Below are 17,577 nucleotides of genomic sequence, written 5' to 3'. Positions count from 1 at the left end.
CTCAGGCCACCCTGAAGCCCAGCTCTCCTGGTGGGGGCAGGGTGGTGGACGTGTCAGCTCGGGGCAGACATGTGGTGGGCTGCTGATCGTGTGGCTGAGTGGCCGGCGTGACTGTGGGGCCAGGGCGTACCTGGTCCTGCTGTGTGCACATGTGCTCTGGGCATGCACACACCTGCCTTGTCCTTCCCTGGATTCCCTGGTCCTGAAACTGTGGTTTCTGACACTGACTCCATAGGGTCCCTGGGGCGGAGTGCGGGGCTCCAGGGCTGCTGCTCTGGGGCTAAGGGGGAGTTGAGCCCGGCGGTGGCGGCAGTGCCATTATTTCCATACAGAAACCTGCCACGTGGAGGCACAGGACGGGTAGTTTAGACCAGGTTCTGGTGCCCATGCTTCCTGCTTCTGCTCTTTGGGTGGCCCCGCAGTTGGGTGCAGAACAGGGGGTACAGGAGGCCGGCCTCCAGGGTCAGAGGGCCCCCCCAAAGAAGGGGGAGGGGATTCAGCACTGTAGAGAGAGCAAATGAGTAAAACCTTAAAATAGAGCAGAACAGCTGAGCCTCAGTGAAGGCAGCATTTCAGAGGAAATGATCCTGGATTTAGATCCCAGGTTTTGGGGCCTGGAGTGAATTGTACGACCCCACCCCCAACCCCGTGAAGGATGGGTGTTTGCAGTGGAAATGCAGACAGCCCTGTGCCTGAGCCATCCGGAGCGGCTGGACTCCAGCACCTGCGATCTGTCAGCTTGGCCTGTGAACGCACCATCCCTTCCCTTTGCTGCGCAAATCCAGCAGCAAAGGCTTGCAACTGTTCTCCGCACCGGCCCCTGGTACGGTGCCCCACTGCGGCCCTGAGCTCAGGCCTGGGCTCTGCTGTGCTCCCCTTGGGCCCTGCTCCCCACCTGGTATAGGCGTGTCCTGTCCAGGGGGGCCTTTGTTCTGCCCACCTCCCCGGACTGTGGGGACAGGGCTCTGCCGCAGCCTGAAGCCGCATGCACAGGGGGTGGACGGGGGTGGTGCGTCCTGCTGGCCCACGAGGTGGGGAGCACATGGGGGCGCTTCCCTCCTCCCCCTGGGTGTTTCCCAGGCAACACAGTTGGGCCACAGTGGGGCAAAGGGAGCAGACCCCTGAAAACACAGCTTTTCAATCAAGTAGCCAGATGCCACCCCAGCCTTTACTGTGTTTCCTCAACACTGTTCCTATTGGACGTGCTGCTGGAAGGTTCCAGCACCTTAAACACACTGGCAGCTTTGAGGCGTGAGCAGAAGGCTGGACATGGGGTGCGGCTGCTGCTCACTGACCCTCCCCTTCCTCTCTCCTTAGCTCAATGATGCCGCCAAGCAGCTGATGGAGATGGACAAGCTGGGCCTGGCCTCGGCGTCCAGCTGCCTCGCCTCCCTGCCCTCTGAGGCCGGCGCAGTGGCCAGTGTGGCCCCGGGTCCCACTTCTGGCAGCACGGGGGCAGTCAGCGCCTTCCAGAGGCGTGTGGACAGCAAGAAGAACGCCAAGAAGCGGCACTCCTTCACGGCGCTCAGCGTGACACACAAGTCCACCCAGGCCAGCGGCCACAGGCGCTCCATGGAGATCAGTGCCCCCGTGCTCATCAGCTCCAGCGATCCCCGGGCTGCGGCCAGGATCGGGGACCTGGCACACCTGTCCCGCAGTGCTCCTGCCCAGGTAATGCCATGGCCTGCAACCTGGGGGCCCTCCTCAGCGTCACTCACTTCCCTCCCCCAGTCCCTGGGCAGGCATGAGAAGGCCAGGCCCCTGTGCCTTTTGGGGTCCCAGCCTCAAGGCCCCCAAGCCCCGGTGGAGGTGAGTCTCCATCTCAACCACAGCACTTACACAGCCCTGGTGGACATGAGGGACTTCTCAGGGGCCCAAGACAGCTTCTGAAGGTGCGGTCCCAGCCCTCTGAGCCCTCTGACACAGGAGAAAGCCTGGATTAGCACTCCTGTGTCTTCAGCATCTCATGAGCCTGACTGATGTGCTCCCTGTGACCATCTACCAGGGAAGTCAAGGGGATTTGCTTTGCTCGCAGCCAACTAGCAGAGCCAGACTGGTTCTGCACGCTGCATGAAAGGCCAGGCCATCAAGAGACAAGGTGTTGGGGTCAGCAGCAGAGATGACTAGGTCCTGGGACCTGTGTTCCTACAGTTACACTGGAAGCAAACATTGTGACCAGGCTCAGGCCCTCAGTGAGGCCGTCAGGAGGAGTGAGAGGTCAAGGGAAGCAGCTGCGCCCATCTCTGGAGCCTTGTCACTCAGCTGTTGGGAGGAGGAAGGGGTGCGATTGTTGTGAGCTAAGAGCAGGTCGGCAGGGCTGCGGGGCTTCCCTGGTGGCTCAGCAGTGAAGCCACCTGCCAATGCAGGAGACACAGGAGGCAGGGATTCTATCCCTGGGTCAGAAGATCCTCTGGAGAAGGAAATGGCAACCCACCCAAGTATGCTTGCCTGGGAAATCCCATGGTCAGAGAAGCCTGGTGGGCTACAGTCCATTGGTCGCAAAGAGTTGGACACAACTGCGAACTCACTCACAGGGCTGTGAATGGCAGGTGCCAGTGTGGGTGGTGCTCGTGGGTGGTGGTCATGGGTGGTGGGCGCTTCTTGGTGGAAAAAGGCCCCACCCATTGACTCAAAGTCAAACCTTACGACGCCCGACAGGTCAGAAGTAGTCCTGTAACCACCTCCCTCATCCCAGCTCATTAGCGCTTTGCAATTTTCAGCCCCGGACTGAATGGTTTCCAAGCTTCCCACTTTAGGGGTCCCTCCCCTTCAGAGTGACTCGGGGAGGCCTGTCCAGCTCTTGGCCCAGCTGTGGCCCAGCAGGACGAAGGCAGGGGCTGGAGGTGTGTCCTCTCACCGCAGATGGCACTCACATGGGTCGGCCAGCTTTTCGGCCTTTTGGAGTCTGTGACCACGTGGTCTCTATTACAGCTTCCCTCCACCCTGGGAGCCAGGAAAATCTTGTTGATCAAGGCAGGGGTGGCAATGGCCAGACGTGACCTCGGGTGGGTCTGTGGATCCGCGCAGACCTAGAGCCAGAGGCTCAGGGCTATGTTAAGAGTCTGTGGACCTGTCAGGGCCCATTCAGATGAAGTGTGAGTGGAGCCACTTGAGGTGAGCTTGGCCTCCCATCGGCCTCCGTCTTGCGTGGCCAGCCAGCTTTTCTTGGGCTAATGGAGAGAACTGTGGATGTTCTGTTGGCACAGTGCAATGGATCCTTCTCCCAGAACAAACCATTTCCTTCAGATCCTCGGCCTCTGACCTCTAGCTGCAGGTGCGAGCTTGGCCAGCCCAGGCCAGGCTCTGCCTGGCCGAGCTCACCACCCAGACCCTGCCTCCGGTCACCCTGGCCCTTCAGGCTGTTAGCTGTTCTTCTTGGAACTAAGCAAAGAGTTTGGCTGTAAACGTTTTATTCTGAAATTTTATTTGGGAAGCATGTTCCTGAGACTGTTTTCCACCTTGCGTTCCCGGGTGGTAGCAAGTGATGAGGGAACTTGCCCATTTCCCAGCTCCTCAGGGTGATGACTGTTTTCTGGACACATACTAAAATGAAAGTGAGATGTTTCTTCTTAGGGTCTTGGTCTGCATCAAGGAAAGTGACTTGGAGCCCCTTTTAGCAGGGGTGCAGTCCACCAACCCACAGACCGTTTTCCCTTTTATTAATCCCAGTGGGAAATTAAAGGCCAGGTTCCCGGCTACTGCTCAGGGGCCCCGGGAAACGCCGCGGTGCGGCCTCCGGCGTCTAGTAACAACCTGACGGTTTAGAATCACGTCTTCTGGGGCTCGTCCTAGACTCCTGTCAAATGCTCCGTGAACCATTGCTGAACGAGGCCAGATGGGTCACTGGGGTCGGCCGCCCCGTGGTTAGTGGCCCCGAGGACTGTGCCACCCACGTCCTCACCCTGCTGGCGGCTCCCCTGGTTGGGCTGTGCTAGCCTCCGGGGCTAAGTCCCAGCTCGCGGCCTTTAGGAGTCTACTGAATAGATTCTGCCTCATCTCAGCGAACACCTTCCCGCAGGCACAGGGCGGGGCCGGGACGGAGGGGCGGGGCCGGGACGGAGGGGCGGGGCCGGGACGGAGGGGCGGGGCCGGGGCGGAGGGGCGGGGCCGGGGCGGAGGGGCGGGGCCGGGGCGGAGGGAGGAAGGAGCCGGGGCCGAGGCGGAGGTGGGGCGGGGGAAGGGGGAGGGGGAAGGGGCGAGCCGTCACCCGGAGGCAGGAAGAGCCTGTCCCAGGGCTGCATTCCCAATAATTTTATCTGAAAGCGCTGGAGCGGTCTCCTTCCTTCCTTCATTCTTGCTCAGTTCCCTCACTCCTACCAAGCCCTCGCTAATTCCTTCAGGCCCAGAATCATTTAAAAGTAAGTTATTAAAAATCAAAGCGGAATCAGCCTCCAGCCCTCAGATAGGAGACAAGCCCCAGACAGGGCGGGAAGCCTGTTCCACGTGGTCACAGCAGAGGGCATGGGGCTGCACTGAACGACCTCAGAGTTTCTGCGCCTCTGGTCAGCGCCGTCCTCCAGGGATGGGCTGCCATGACTTGGAGGCACATGGGATGCCTGGTGCTTCCAAGCCCTTAATCCCGATGCCGTGTCTCCCCTGGGGTTAGCAGAAGCCTGCCTCACTGGCTCCTGGAGGGGCCGCCATGTCTGCGGCCCCGTCCTCCTTCGCTGGACCTGTGTCCTTGGCTGCCATCGGGGGACAGCCCTCCACTCTCTCTCAGTAGGAACAGAGGTGAAGACAGAACTCGGAGCGGGATGGGTGGGATCCTGCCCCACCAGGAAGTCCCAGCGGGGCTCCCACCACTGGGTACAATGTCAAAGGGGCCTTCATCTGGGCTCCACGCTGCAGGGGACTATGGGAGCCCCGGCTCAGTAGGCTTGGTCTTAGATGTTCTTCATCTCGACCTTGACCTTGGGAAAAGGGGTTATCACAGGTGTGGCCTCTCATGCCTGCATCCCTGCTCTAACGGAGGGTCTGCCCTGAAATCCCACTTATTTGCTTTGTGGCCTCTGTCATGTCCGATCTCAGCTGAGGGCCTGGTGACCAGGGAGGGCCCAGCACTGCTCCCCTGTGGCTCCTGTAGGGCATCCTCGTGGCCCCAATGCTGGGTGAGCGCCCTGTCCTCCTGCCCCCAGCATCTGTCATCCAGAGTGACGGGCCAGGTCCATAGGTTCAGCTCTGCGGCTCAGAGCTCAGCCACACCAACCTATCCCTCCTTTGGCCGGGAGGCAGAGGCAGCCTCATCTGAGCTTGTCTCCTCTGGGTAAATCATGGCCAGAGTGGCTGGAGAGCAGTGAGGTGCAGAGAGACACGGGGGAAGGCTACCTCCAGGCACAGCAGGATTCAGCAAGCCATGCCAGGTCATGGGGCTTCACGTGTGGTGCCTGTTGGCTGGTAGCTGTTTCAGGAGGCTTTATTTGCATAGGAGCCCTCTGATAAGAGGTGGATTGTGAGTCTAGCTCCATCCAAGCCCGTCATCTTGTGGGTCCTGCCGTCCGGCTGAGGCTCTCCAATGGCACTGTGGCCACAGTGCCCAGATTTGGTCAGCAGAGTGGCTGATCTGCAGGGTCGCCCACAGTCCTCTCCTGGGCCCTCCTGGCCCCCCACAAAGGTGGGATGTATGGAATCCAAGAAACACGTGGTCACATCAACCAAAGCTTGATCTTGAAACAGACCTCGAATAATTGAACTCTGTCATTCTGTGTATCTCACTTTGAAAATGTATTGGAACCACTCACTGTTGGTAGTAAAATGATGGAAAACCTGAACAATTTTTAAAAAATTAACTCAAATCCCAACTCCGTAAGACTGGCTTTATCATCTGTATGTAAATTTCCCAATGGAAGCAGACTGTCTTATAGAAACAAGCTAAACCTGGGTGTCCAGCTCTCTCACCCAGTCCCATTCGATGTGCTCCATGCAGCTGTCCACACCCACCTGTGCAGTTCCTTCTCCCTGTCGTGTGGGGGATGCTGGTTAGTAGACAGAGTCTCAGGTCAGCCTCTGTCCTTCCTCCGCTCTTTCTCAAGGCTGAATCTTCACCTCTGACCTCCAGTGGCTGTAGAAAGGATGAGGCCAGCATTTCCTTGCTTGCAGCTGTGAGTTACTGTGTCTAATATTCCAACTCACCTGGAAGGTGAGGCCCCTCGATGGCCATTTCCTCATCCCTCCAGGCCCTGTCTTCACTGCTTGATTTTTGGGGACGAGGCTTCACAGTCTTGTCTGGTGCCCAGCTGTTCTGAGTGGGATGCACACTGTCCCTGTCCCTGAGCTGTGGTCGGGGCAGAAGTCAGGGCCCGAGGGTGTAACGCGCCTAGGGTCACAGGCTGAGAGCTCAGGGCTCAGGGACCCTGTGCTGATCCTGAACGCACATGTCCAGGCCGTGCTCCAACTCCCCAGCCCCTGGTCAGCTTCCTGCTGCATCATCCTCAGGATCCAAGCACATCAGACTCACTGTGTCCAGTGTCCAGCCCATGGCCTCCCCCAGGCCTCACACTCCCCACTCCCTTCACTCAGTATCTCTGTCCTGCCAGTCACTAAGGACGGAGACTTAATGCTCCTTGTCTTGCAAGCCATTCCTCGCCTGAATCCACTTGTCCTGTTGGTAGAGGGGGAATGGTGGCCCCAAATATGTCCAGTCCTGATCCCCAGAACCCATGAGTGTGTTGCCTCCCTTGGCAGGAGACCAGAAAATGGAGCTAGGAGACAGTCCTGGACCCTCTGGGCCATTGTAACCACAGGGTCCTTCTGAGAGGAATCAAGAGGGTCAGAGTCAGTGAGAAGCAAGACCAACCCCCGGGGTCCTCCCCTGTTGAGTTTCCTGGAGCTGCTGTAGCAAACCGGGTGGACTGGCTCCTTCTGCCTCAGCCAGCCCCTCAGCAGCTCACCGTGTGCCTGGCACTCAGCAGGAATCACCTGCGAGGGGTCGTCCCTCCGTCATCTTGCAGAGTGGACCCTTGAGGCTTTGCGTGCCTGGTCAGGCGAGATGCCGTGTTTCACATCCTATCCGCTCTAGCCGCTGTGTTCACTGTGGAGGGACTGGTTTTCCTTAGCGCTCAGGGATGTGGTTTTAAATAAGCTTACATCTTGAAGCATGAAAAGTTTTGTCTGGCTTTTCTTGGACAAACACAGGAGTAACTAATTCAAGTCCTGAGAATAAAGGCAGCCCTCTCCCCCACCCCCATCTCCTTGCAAGTCGAATGCTGCATCCGCTGTCCAACCAGACGTGGGCAGGAGCAGTTTCCTGAGCAGCTGTGGGAGGGACAGGGTTCACTGGCTGCCAGGCTCCCCCGGGAGCCTGCAGTCCATTCACTGTGTCTTCTTATTTGTTTCCAGGACTCCTCGGCCGGATCCACCCCAGCGACTGAACAGCAGAGCATGGCTCCCAGAGTCCAGCTGCCTCTCAACGTGTGAGCTGCCATTTATGTGTTGGGGCCCCAGCTTTCCGTACCTACCCCCACCCTACTAGCGTGTCTGTGTGGGGTTTTCTAGTGTGTCACCCACTTGGTTCTGTGCTCTCAGGACTGCTGATGGGGCAGCCTGGAGAACAGGTTGGCAGGTTCATCAGCATCTCTGCTTCTCCAACGTTCGGTGAGAGCAGGAGGGTGGTCCAGACATTTGATGACACCGACTGATCACTCAGGAAAAGGGCCCCAGAGGCCCCTGAGGAGGTGGGCGTGGGCCCCATAGGGCAGAGGATGACCGGAGAAGCGGGTGCCACCAACGGCCCAGACGCAGCCTCCAGTCGTCCCACTCCCCAAAACGAGCTGCTTGTCATCACCAAATCGAGCCAGATGAAGGCTGCTGGGAAGTGAAATGTTTGTCTGTTAAGAGAATCTGCTCTTGTTAAATGACAGCTTCTAAAAGTGCCATTTAACATCGCCGTTCAAGAGCGTTCTGAAGAGCACCTTGCCGGCTGCTGTCAAGTAACTGCTGTTCAGCTACTTGAACGAACATTTAAGGTGGAGAGTGTGAATCTGGCAAACAACGTGGCAGTGTGGAAAGCTCCCAGGGTCCAGAACGGCCAGAGTGTCAGTCTGTGTCGCTGCGGAACACTGAGGGTCTCGAGCACGCGAGGCTTTCACAGTGCAGCCTGCCTGTCTTAGGTAGGATTCCCAGGAGGCGACTGCATCCGTCCGCTGTGCAGGCTCGGCTGCAGAGTCCAGTCCCGACGCGCGCCCTCTTCTGGCGGCAGATGGGACTCCCCCAACGCCTCCCTTACCTGCTCGCTCTGTGAGAACTGGGTTCTTGCCACAGCAGACCCAACCAAGGGCCTGGGGACCCGCCCCCTTTACACAGCTTCCTGAGGGGACGCAGGTTAGTAGGTGCTGTCTAGAGTCTTCAGGAAGAAATTCAGGACAACACTGGACAGGAGGCGCTCCCTTCCAGCCAGGTCTGTGCTTCAGCCTGGGGACGGGACACCAGGGCAGGCCGGGCAGTCGTCTCACTCTTGAAAACTGGATGCCAGACACTTTTCTGAAGAAGCAGCTTGTTCTGTGGGAGACAGTGGGGCTCCTGTCGCTTCCTGAGTGCGAGGCGGGACAGGAGAGCTCTTCAAGGACAAGCCCAGGGGTTTCATCTTGTTATCCCCAACAAGGTGCCTGGCATGCAGGCTCTCAGGAGCTATTCCCTTGTTCAGAGTCAGTCAGTCCTCCCCTGCTGGACGCTGAGGGTCCTGGTGGCAGCCCACCTCCTGCTCTTGTGGCCCCGTCAGGCACCAAGAAGGCGGCTCTGCTTCGGACCCCAGAAGGTTACCAGTTCCAGGAGTATCACCCCAGAGAGCCATCAGAACATTCTGGAGGCCTCAGCCACCCGAGGACCCTCCGTATCACAGAGAGCTTAAGTTTGGGGCAGAGTGTATAGGGACTTATTTCTCCCCCAGACCTCCCTCCCCTGGCCTTAGGGCTTGAGGGGTCAGTGTGGTCCCTAGCCCTCCCTGCCCACTCCCTCTGCTTCACCCCAGAGCATGGCTGTTTGGCTGACAGAAGGGAGTCCGATCCACCTTTCAAAGGATAATGAGCATTTTGGCAGGAATGTGTCTGCTGGTCATGGTGGTCGTCACCTGGATGGTGGCCAGCATGAGTTTAACTGGCTCCTGCACCTTAATATATGTATTCTGTAGCTCTATCTTTTGAAATATAGCTTTGTTCTTTTCTCAGGGTTTCTTTGGATCTTTGATGTCTTTTGTGATTTCATACAAATTTTAGAACTATTTGTTTTAGTTCTATGAAAAATGCCATTGACATTTTCATAGGGATTGCACTGAACCTATAGACTGTCTTGGGTGGTATGAACATTTTAACAGTATTTACTGTTCTAATCCTTGAGCACAAAATATCTTTCCATTTATTGTGTCTTCTTCAGTTTCTTTCATCAATGTCTTATAGTTTTCATTGTTTTCACCTCCTTGGGTAAATTTATTCCTAGATATTTTATTCTTTTTGATGCAGTTGTGAATGAGATTGTATTCTTCATTTTTCTTTTGGGTAGTTTGTTGCTGCTGCTGCTGCTGCTAAGTCGCTTCAGTCGTGTCCAACTCTGTGCGACCCCATAGACGGCACCCCACCAGGCTCCCCTGTCCCTGGGATTCTCCAGGCAAGAACACTGGAGTGGGTTGCCATTTCCTTCTCCAATGCATGAAAGTGAAAAGTGAAAGTGAAGTCGCGCAGTCGTGTCCGACTCTTAGTGACCCCATGGACTGCAGCCTACCAGGCTCCTCCGTCCATGGGATTTTCCAGGCAAGAGTGGGGTGCCATTGCCTTCTCCAGTTTGTTGCTAGATTTCTATATATTAATATCATATGCTGCAACTTTATTAAATTCATTGAAGATTTCTAGTAGTTTCTTTGTGACATCTTCTGGATTTTCTATGTATAGTATCATGTCATCTGCAAACAGTGACAATTTTACTTCTTCTTTTCCTGCATGGATTTCTCTTTTCTTGTCTGATTGCTATGATTAGGACTTCCAGTGTTATGTTGAAAAAAAGTGGCAAGAGTGGACATCCTTGTGTTGTTCCTGATATTAGAGGAAATGCTTTTAGCTTCTCACTGTTGAGTATTATGTTTTGGTTTTGGTGTTTTTCAGTCCTAAGTTGTTTCTGACTCTTTGCAACCCCATGCACTGTCACACACCAGGCTCCCCTGTCCTCCACTATCTCCTAAAGTTTGCTCAAACTCATGTCCTTTGAATTGGTGATGGTATCTAACCATCTCATCCTCTGCTGTCCCCTTCTCCTTTTGCCTTCAGTCTTTCACAGCATCAGGGTCTTTTCTATTGAGTCGACTCTTCTCATCAGGTGGCCAAAATATTGGTGCTTCAGCATTGGTCCTTCCAATGAATATACAGGGTTGATTTCCTTTAGAATTGACTGGTTTGATTTCCTTGCAGTTCAAGGGACTGTCAAGAGTCTTCTCCAGTACTATAATTCAAAAGCATCAATTCTTCGGTGCTCACCTTCTTTATGGTCCAACTCTCACATCTGTACGTGACTATGCTTTGACTATAAGGACCTTTGTCAGCAAAGTGATCTCTCTGCTTTTTAATATGCTGTCTAGGTTTGTCATAGCTTTCCTTCCAAGGAGCAAGCATCTTTCAGTTTCATGGCTATAATCATAATCTGCAGTGATTTGGGAGCCCAAGAAAAGAAAATCTGTCACTGCTTCCACTTTTTCCCCTTCTATTTGCCATGGAGTGATGGGACCAGATGCCATGATCTTAGATTTTTTGAGTGTTGAGTTTTAAGTGAGCTTTTTCACTTTCATCAAGAGGCTCTTTAGTTCCCCTTTGCTTTCTGCCTTTAGAGTGGTATCATCTGCCTATCTGAGGTGGTTGATATTTCTCCTGGCAGTCTTGATTCCAGTTTGTGCTTCATCCAGCCATGCATTTCACATGATGTAGTCTGCATATAAGTTAAATAAGCAGGGTGACAATATACAGCCTTGAGCTACTCCTTTCCCAATTTTGAACCAGTCAGTTTTTCCATGTCTGGTTCTAGCTGTTGCTTCTTGACCTGCATACAGATTTCTCAGGAGGCAGGTACTCCCAGGTACTCCCATTTCTTTAGGAATTTTCCATAGTTTGTTGTGATCCACACAGTCAAAGGCTTTGTACAGTCAATGAAGCAGGTGTTTTTCTGGAATTCCCTTGCTTTCTGTACGATCCAAGGAAAGTTGGCGATTTGATCTCTGGTTCCTTTGCCTTTTCTAAAACCAAGTTCTGGAAGTTCTTGGTTCACATACTGCTAATGCCTAGCTTGAAGGATTTTGAGCACAAACTTACTGGCATGTGAAATGAGCACACTTGTACAGTAGCTTGAACATTCTTTGGCATTGCCCTTCTTTGGGATTGGAATGAAAACTTACCTTTTCCAGTCCTGTGGCTACTGCTGAGTTTTCCAAATTTGCTGCCTTATTGAGTGCAGCACTTTGACAGCATCATCTTTTAGGATTTGAAATAGCTAAGCTGAAATTCCATCACCTCCACTAGTTTTGTTTATAGTATGCTTTCTAAGGCCCACTTGACTTAACAGTCCAGGATGTCTGGCTTTAAGTGAGTGACCACACCAACATGGTTATCTGGGTCATTAAGATCTTTTTTGTATAGTTCTTCTGTGTATTCTTGCCACCTCTTTTTAATCTCTTCTGCTTCTGTTAGGTCCTTGCCATTTCTGTCCTTTGTTGTGCCCATCCTTTCATGAAATGTTCCTTTTATACCTCCAGTTTTCTTGAAGAGATCTCTAATCTTTCCCATTTGATTGTTTTTCTTCTATTTCTTTGCACTGTTCATTTAATAAGACCTTCTTATCTCTCCATGCTATTCTCTGGAACTCTGCATTCAGTTGGGTCAGTCAGTCAGTCAGTTCAATCACTCAGTTGTGTCCAACTCTTTGCGACCCCATGGACTGCAACATGCCAGGCCTCCCTGTCCATCACCAACTCCTGGAGTTTACTCAAACTCATGTCCATTGAGTCAGTGATGCCATCCAACCATCTCATCCTCTGTCATCCCCTTGTTCTCTCACCTTCAATCTTTCCCAGCATCACGGTCTTTTCTAATGAGTCAGCTTTTCACATCAGGTGGCCAAAGTATTAGAGTTTCAGCTTCAACATCAGTCCTTCCAATGAACATTCAGGACTGATTTCCTTTAGGATGGACTGGTTTGATATCCTTGCAGTCCAAGGGACTCTCAAGAGTCTTCTCCAACACCACAGTTCAAAAGCATCCATTCTTCGGCACTCAGCTTTCTTTAGAGTCCAACTCTCACATCCACACATGACTAATAGAAAAACCATAGCCTTGACTAGATGGACCTTTGTTTGCAAAGTAGTATCTCTGCTTTTTAATACGCTCTCTAGGTTGGTCATAACTTTTCTTCCAAGGAGTAAGTGTCTTTTTATTTCATGGCTGCGGTCACCATCTGTAGTGATTTGGGAGCCCCCAAAAATAAAGTCTGCCACTGTTTCCCCATCTATTTGCCATGAACTGATGGGACCAGAAGCCATGATCTTTGTTTTCTGAATGTTGAGCTTTAAGCCAACTTTTTCACTCTCTTCTTTTACTTTCATCAAGAGGCTCTTTAGTTCTTCTTCACTTTCTGCCATAACGGTGGTGTCATCTGCATAACTGAGGTTATTGATATTTCTCCCAGCCATCTTGATTCTAGCTTGTGCTTCATCAAGCCGAGGGTTTCTCATGATGTACTCTGCATATAAGTTAAATAAGCACGGTGACAATACACAGCCTTGACGTACTCCTTTTCCTATTTGGAACCAGTCTGTTGTTCCATGTCCAGTTCTAACTGTTGCTTCCTGACCTGCATACAGATTTCTTAAGAGGCAGGTCAGGTGGTCTGGTATTCCCATCTCTTTCAGAATTTTCCACAGTGTGCTGTGATCCCTACAGTTAAAGGCTTTGGCATAGTCAATAAAGCAGAAATAGATGTTTTTCTGGAACTCTCTTGCTTTTCTGATGATCCAGCGGATGTTGGCAATTTAATCTCTGGTTTCTCTGCCTTTTCTAAAACCAGCTTGAACATCTGGTAGTTCACGGTTCACATTACTGTTGAAGCCTGGCTTGGAGAATTTTGAGCATTACTTTACTAGCATTTGAGATGAGTGCAATTGTGCGGTATTTTGAGCATTCTTTGGCATTGACTTTCATTGGGATTGGAATGAAAACTGAACTTTTCCGGTCTTGTGGCCACTGCTGAGTTTTCCAAATTTGCTGGCATATTGAGTACAACACTTTCATAGCATCATCTTTTAGAATTCGAAATAGCTCAACTGGAATTCCATCACCTCCACTAACTTTGTTCGTAGTGATGCTTCCTAAGGCCCACTTGACTTCACATTCCAGGATGTCTGGCTCTGGTTGAGTGATCACACCATCATGATTATCTGGGTCGTGAAGATCTTTTTTGTACAGTTCTTCTGTGTATTCTTGCCACCTCTTCTTAATAGCTTCTGCTTCTGTTAAGTCCATACCATTTCTGTCCTTTATTGAGCCCATCTTTGCATGAAATGTTCCCTTGGTATCTCTAATTTTCTTGAAGAGATCTCTGGTCTTTCCCATTCTATTGTTTCTCTCTCTTTCTTTGCACTGATCACTGAAGAAGGCTTTCTTATCTCTCCTTGCTATTCTTTGGAACTCTGCATTCAAATGGGTATATTTTTCCTTTTCTCCTTTGCTTTTCGCTTCTCCTCTTTTCACAACTATTTGTAAGGCCTCCTCAGACAGCCATTTTGCTTTTTTGCATTTCTTTTTCTTGGGGATGGTCTTGCTCCCTGTCTTCTGTACAATGTCAGGAACCTCCATCTGTAGTTCATCAGGCACTCTGTCTATCAGATATCAGTCAGGTATATCTTTCCCTTTATCCTTTGCCTTTTACTTCTCTTCTTTCCTCAGCTATTTGTAAAGCCTCTGTAGATGATCACTTTGCCTTCTTGCATTTCTTTTTCTTTGGAATGGTTTTGATCACTGCCTCCTGTACAATGTACAATGTTATTGTACAGGACAAACATGAACCTCCACCCATAGTTCTTCAGGCGCTCTGTCTACCAGATCTAATCCCTTGAATCTGTTTTTCACCCCCACTGTGTAATCATAAGAGATTTGATTTAGGTCATGCCTGAATGGCCTAGTAGTTTTCCCCTCCTTTCTTCAATTTAAGCCTGACTTTTGCAGTGAGGAGCTAATAATCTGAGCCAACTCGAGGTCTTGTTTTTGCTGACTGTATAGAGTTTCTCCGTCTTCGGCCCTAAAGAATATAATCAGTCTGTTGGGGTATTGACCACGTGGTGATGTCCCTGTGTAGAGTCGTCTCTTGTGTTATTGGAAGAGGGTGTTTGCTATGACCAGTGTGTTCTCTTGATGTTAGCTGTGGGCTTATCATATATAGCTCTTATTATGTTGAGATATGTTTGTTCAGTATCCACTTTGTTGAGAGTTCTTATCATAAGTAGATATTGAATTTTGTCAAACATTTTTTCAATATTCACTGAGATGATCATATGGTTTTTATTCTTCAGTTTGTTAATATGGAGTATCTATCACACTGATTTGAAGATGTTAAGCCATTCTTGCATCCCTGGAATAAGTCCACTTGGTCACAACGTATGAACCTTTTAGTATATTTTTGAATTTGATTTGCTAACATTTTTAAAGATATTTGCACCTATGTTTGTCACAAACAATCTGAAATTTGATATTAAATCTTTGAATATTTTGTGGAACTCATCAGTGAAGCCCTACCTCAGGAAACACGAAAAATTTCAAAGAAATAATTGAATCTTACACCTAAAGGACTAGAAAAAAGAAGGAAAAACAAAACCGAATGTTAGTAGAAGGAAGGAAATAATAAATATCAGAGCAGAAATAAATGAAATAGAGACTAAGAAAACAACAGAAATGATCAGTAAAACTAAGATTATTTCTTTGAGATTTTTTTTTTCCTTGGGAGAATTTTGGTCACTAATTTTGTCTGCTAACTTGTAATCAGTCAGTTCAGATTTTCTCTTTCTTCGTGGTTCAGTCTTGGAAGATTATGTTTCTAGAAATCTTTTCATTTCTTCCAGGTTGTTGGCATGTGATTGTTCTCAGTAGTCTCTTATGATCCTTTATATTTCTGTGGTATCAGTTATAACTTCTTTTTTCCTTTCTGACTTTATTGTTTGGACCAGTTCTCTTTTTTTCTTGATAAGCCTAGCTAGAAGTTGGAGAATTTATCTTTTCAGAGAACCAGCTCTTAATTTCACTGATCATTTCTGTTGTTTTCTGTTGATCTGTTGATCATTTCTGTTTAGGTGTAAGGTTCGATTATTTGAGATTTTTCATTTCCTGAAGTAGGCTCATATCACTATAAACTTCCCTCTTAAAACTGCTTTTGCAGTGATCCATAGATTTTGGATCATTGTGGTTCCATTTTCATTTGTTTCTAGGTATTTCTAAAATTTCTTCTTTGATATTTCTTTTCAGTGGCCCATTCATGTTCATGATTTTTTTTTTTTTTGGTTTTCTCCAATTTTTCTTTTGATTGATTTCTGGTTTCCCATAATTGTGGTCAAGAAGATGCTTGATATGATTTCCATCTTTGTACATTCATGGAGGACTGTTTGTAAACAGATATGATTTATCCTGGAGAACCTTCTGTGTGTGCTTGAGAAGAATATGCATCCTGCTGCTTTTGGATGGACTGTTCTATATGTGTCCATTAGGTCCACTAGGTTCATTCTTCTGGGTTTGGTGTGAGCATCATGATGACCATTAGTGTTAACTCTTTAATGGATAGATTGCTTATCTCTGTTTTGTTTAGTTCTTTCTCTGAGGCTTTATCTTTTCTTTCAGTTGCAACATGCTCTTCTGTCTCTTCATTTTGCCTGATTCTCTATGTTTGTGTCTGTGTATTAGTAAATCAGCTGGGTCTCCATGTCTTGTAGGAGTGGCCTTGTTTAGGAGACATCCTGTGGGGCCCAGAGGCACCAGCCTGCCTGGCCACCAGAGCCAGGCACTCGAGGGTCCCCTCTGTGGGTGGTATGTTCCCCCCTATTGTGGGGGGCTGTAGTTACTGCTTAGGCACACTGGTGTGTGGCCCCAGCCACAGCAGCTGCTGGACAGTGGTGGGCAGAGTTCTCACTCAGCCAGGGCGAGACCTCACCTAGGTGCAGGGGTGGGTGGGCTTCATCAGGGCACATCCACTGATGCTGACAGGTTAGATTTTGTTGTTTAGTCACTCAGTTGCATCCAACTCTTCACAACCTAACAGACTGCAACACACCAGGCTTCCCTGTCCTTCACTGTCTCCTGGAGTTTGCTCAAACTCACGTCCATTGAGTCGGTGATTCTATCCAACTATCTCATCCTCTGTCATCCCCTTCTCCTCCTGCCTTCAATCTTTCCCAGCATCAGGGTCTTTTCTAATGAGTCAGCCCTTTGCATTAGGTATTCAAAGTATTGGAGCTTCAGCATCAGTCCTTCCAATGAATATTCAGGGTTGATTTCCTTTAGGATTGACTGGTTTTATCTCCTTGCAGTCCAAGGAGATTCAAGCCTTACAGTCCAAGAGTCTCAAGAGTGTTCTCCAACACCACAGTTCAAAAGCATCAAATCTTCGGCACCCAGCTTTCTCTGTAGTCCAACTCTCACATCCATACATGACTACTAGAAAAACCATAGCTTTGACTAGATGGACCTTTGTTGGCAAAGTAATATCTCTGCTTTTTAATATACTGTCTAGGTTTGTCATAGCTTTTCTTCCAAGAAGCAAGCGTCTTTTAATTTCATGGCTGAAGTCACCATCTACAATGCTTTTGGAGCCCAAGAAAATAAAGTCTGTCACTGTTTCTATTGTTTCCCCATGTATTTGCCATGAAGTGATAGGACCAGATGCCATGATCTTCGTTTTTGAATGTTAAGTTTTAAGCCAGCTTTTTCCACTCTCCTCTTTCACCTTCAAGAGACTTTTTAGTTCCTGTTCACTTCCTGCCATAAGGGTGGTGTCATCTGCATATCTGAGATTATTGATATTTTTGCCAGTATGAAAAGGCAAAAAGATATGACAAGTTAGATGGAACATTCCAAAATTGTACCCACTGGGTGGCATAACAGGGTAGCCTGCAATTTCTGAAATGGCTCCAGCTAGTGAGTCAGTCCCCAGGGAGCGTCCCCCCTGGCTTCTGACCCCTGGCACATGCTGCCACATTACTCAGTGGCTTGTGCACTATTCAGTCTGGTATTTTTATGCTGGTTTCTGGGTTGAATAAGTCTGCATACAGGCCCACTGAGAGCACGTTTTCCATTCCAGGTGCTTCTGTAGTTTTCCTGGTATTTTCTGTTGGTTTTCAAAGCCAGGTATTTGGGGGGCTGGTCTCTCCTGAGCGGGATCGAGGGGTTGAGTCCCTTCTGACTGGACCGTGGTGGCTGGGGAGGGGTCTCCTGGCAAGTCCATCTCTCTGTCTCCTGTGCTCTCTATTGTCCTCCTGCCCTTAGTGGTGGAGGCTCTGTCCATCCAGTGTTCAGGTCCCTCTCTGAGGAGGTGGTCCCATAATGTGGTTGTGGATTTGCTGTCTTCCTGGGAAAAGAC

At 50.0% G+C, this 17,577-nt stretch overlaps 1 protein-coding gene across 2 annotated transcripts in view; it reads left to right on the top strand.

The window, feature by feature from the left end:
* The window catches only part of SH3RF3 (SH3 domain containing ring finger 3), a 159,638-nt gene that overhangs the window by 100,233 nt on the left and 41,828 nt on the right, over nucleotides 1–17,577 (top strand). For both annotated transcript variants that reach the window (XM_006054830.4, XR_327239.4), the window contains exons 4-5: nucleotides 1,318–1,671; nucleotides 7,336–7,409. In XM_006054830.4, the coding sequence (XP_006054892.2) occupies nucleotides 1,318–1,671; nucleotides 7,336–7,409 (428 nt within the window). The remainder of the gene's footprint in view (nucleotides 1–1,317; nucleotides 1,672–7,335; nucleotides 7,410–17,577) is intronic.

This window comes from Bubalus bubalis, chromosome 12 (assembly GCF_019923935.1).
Source record: "Bubalus bubalis isolate 160015118507 breed Murrah chromosome 12, NDDB_SH_1, whole genome shotgun sequence".
Lineage (NCBI taxonomy): Eukaryota > Metazoa > Chordata > Mammalia > Artiodactyla > Bovidae > Bubalus > Bubalus bubalis.
This window is presented reverse-complemented; position numbering and strand designations above follow the sequence as displayed.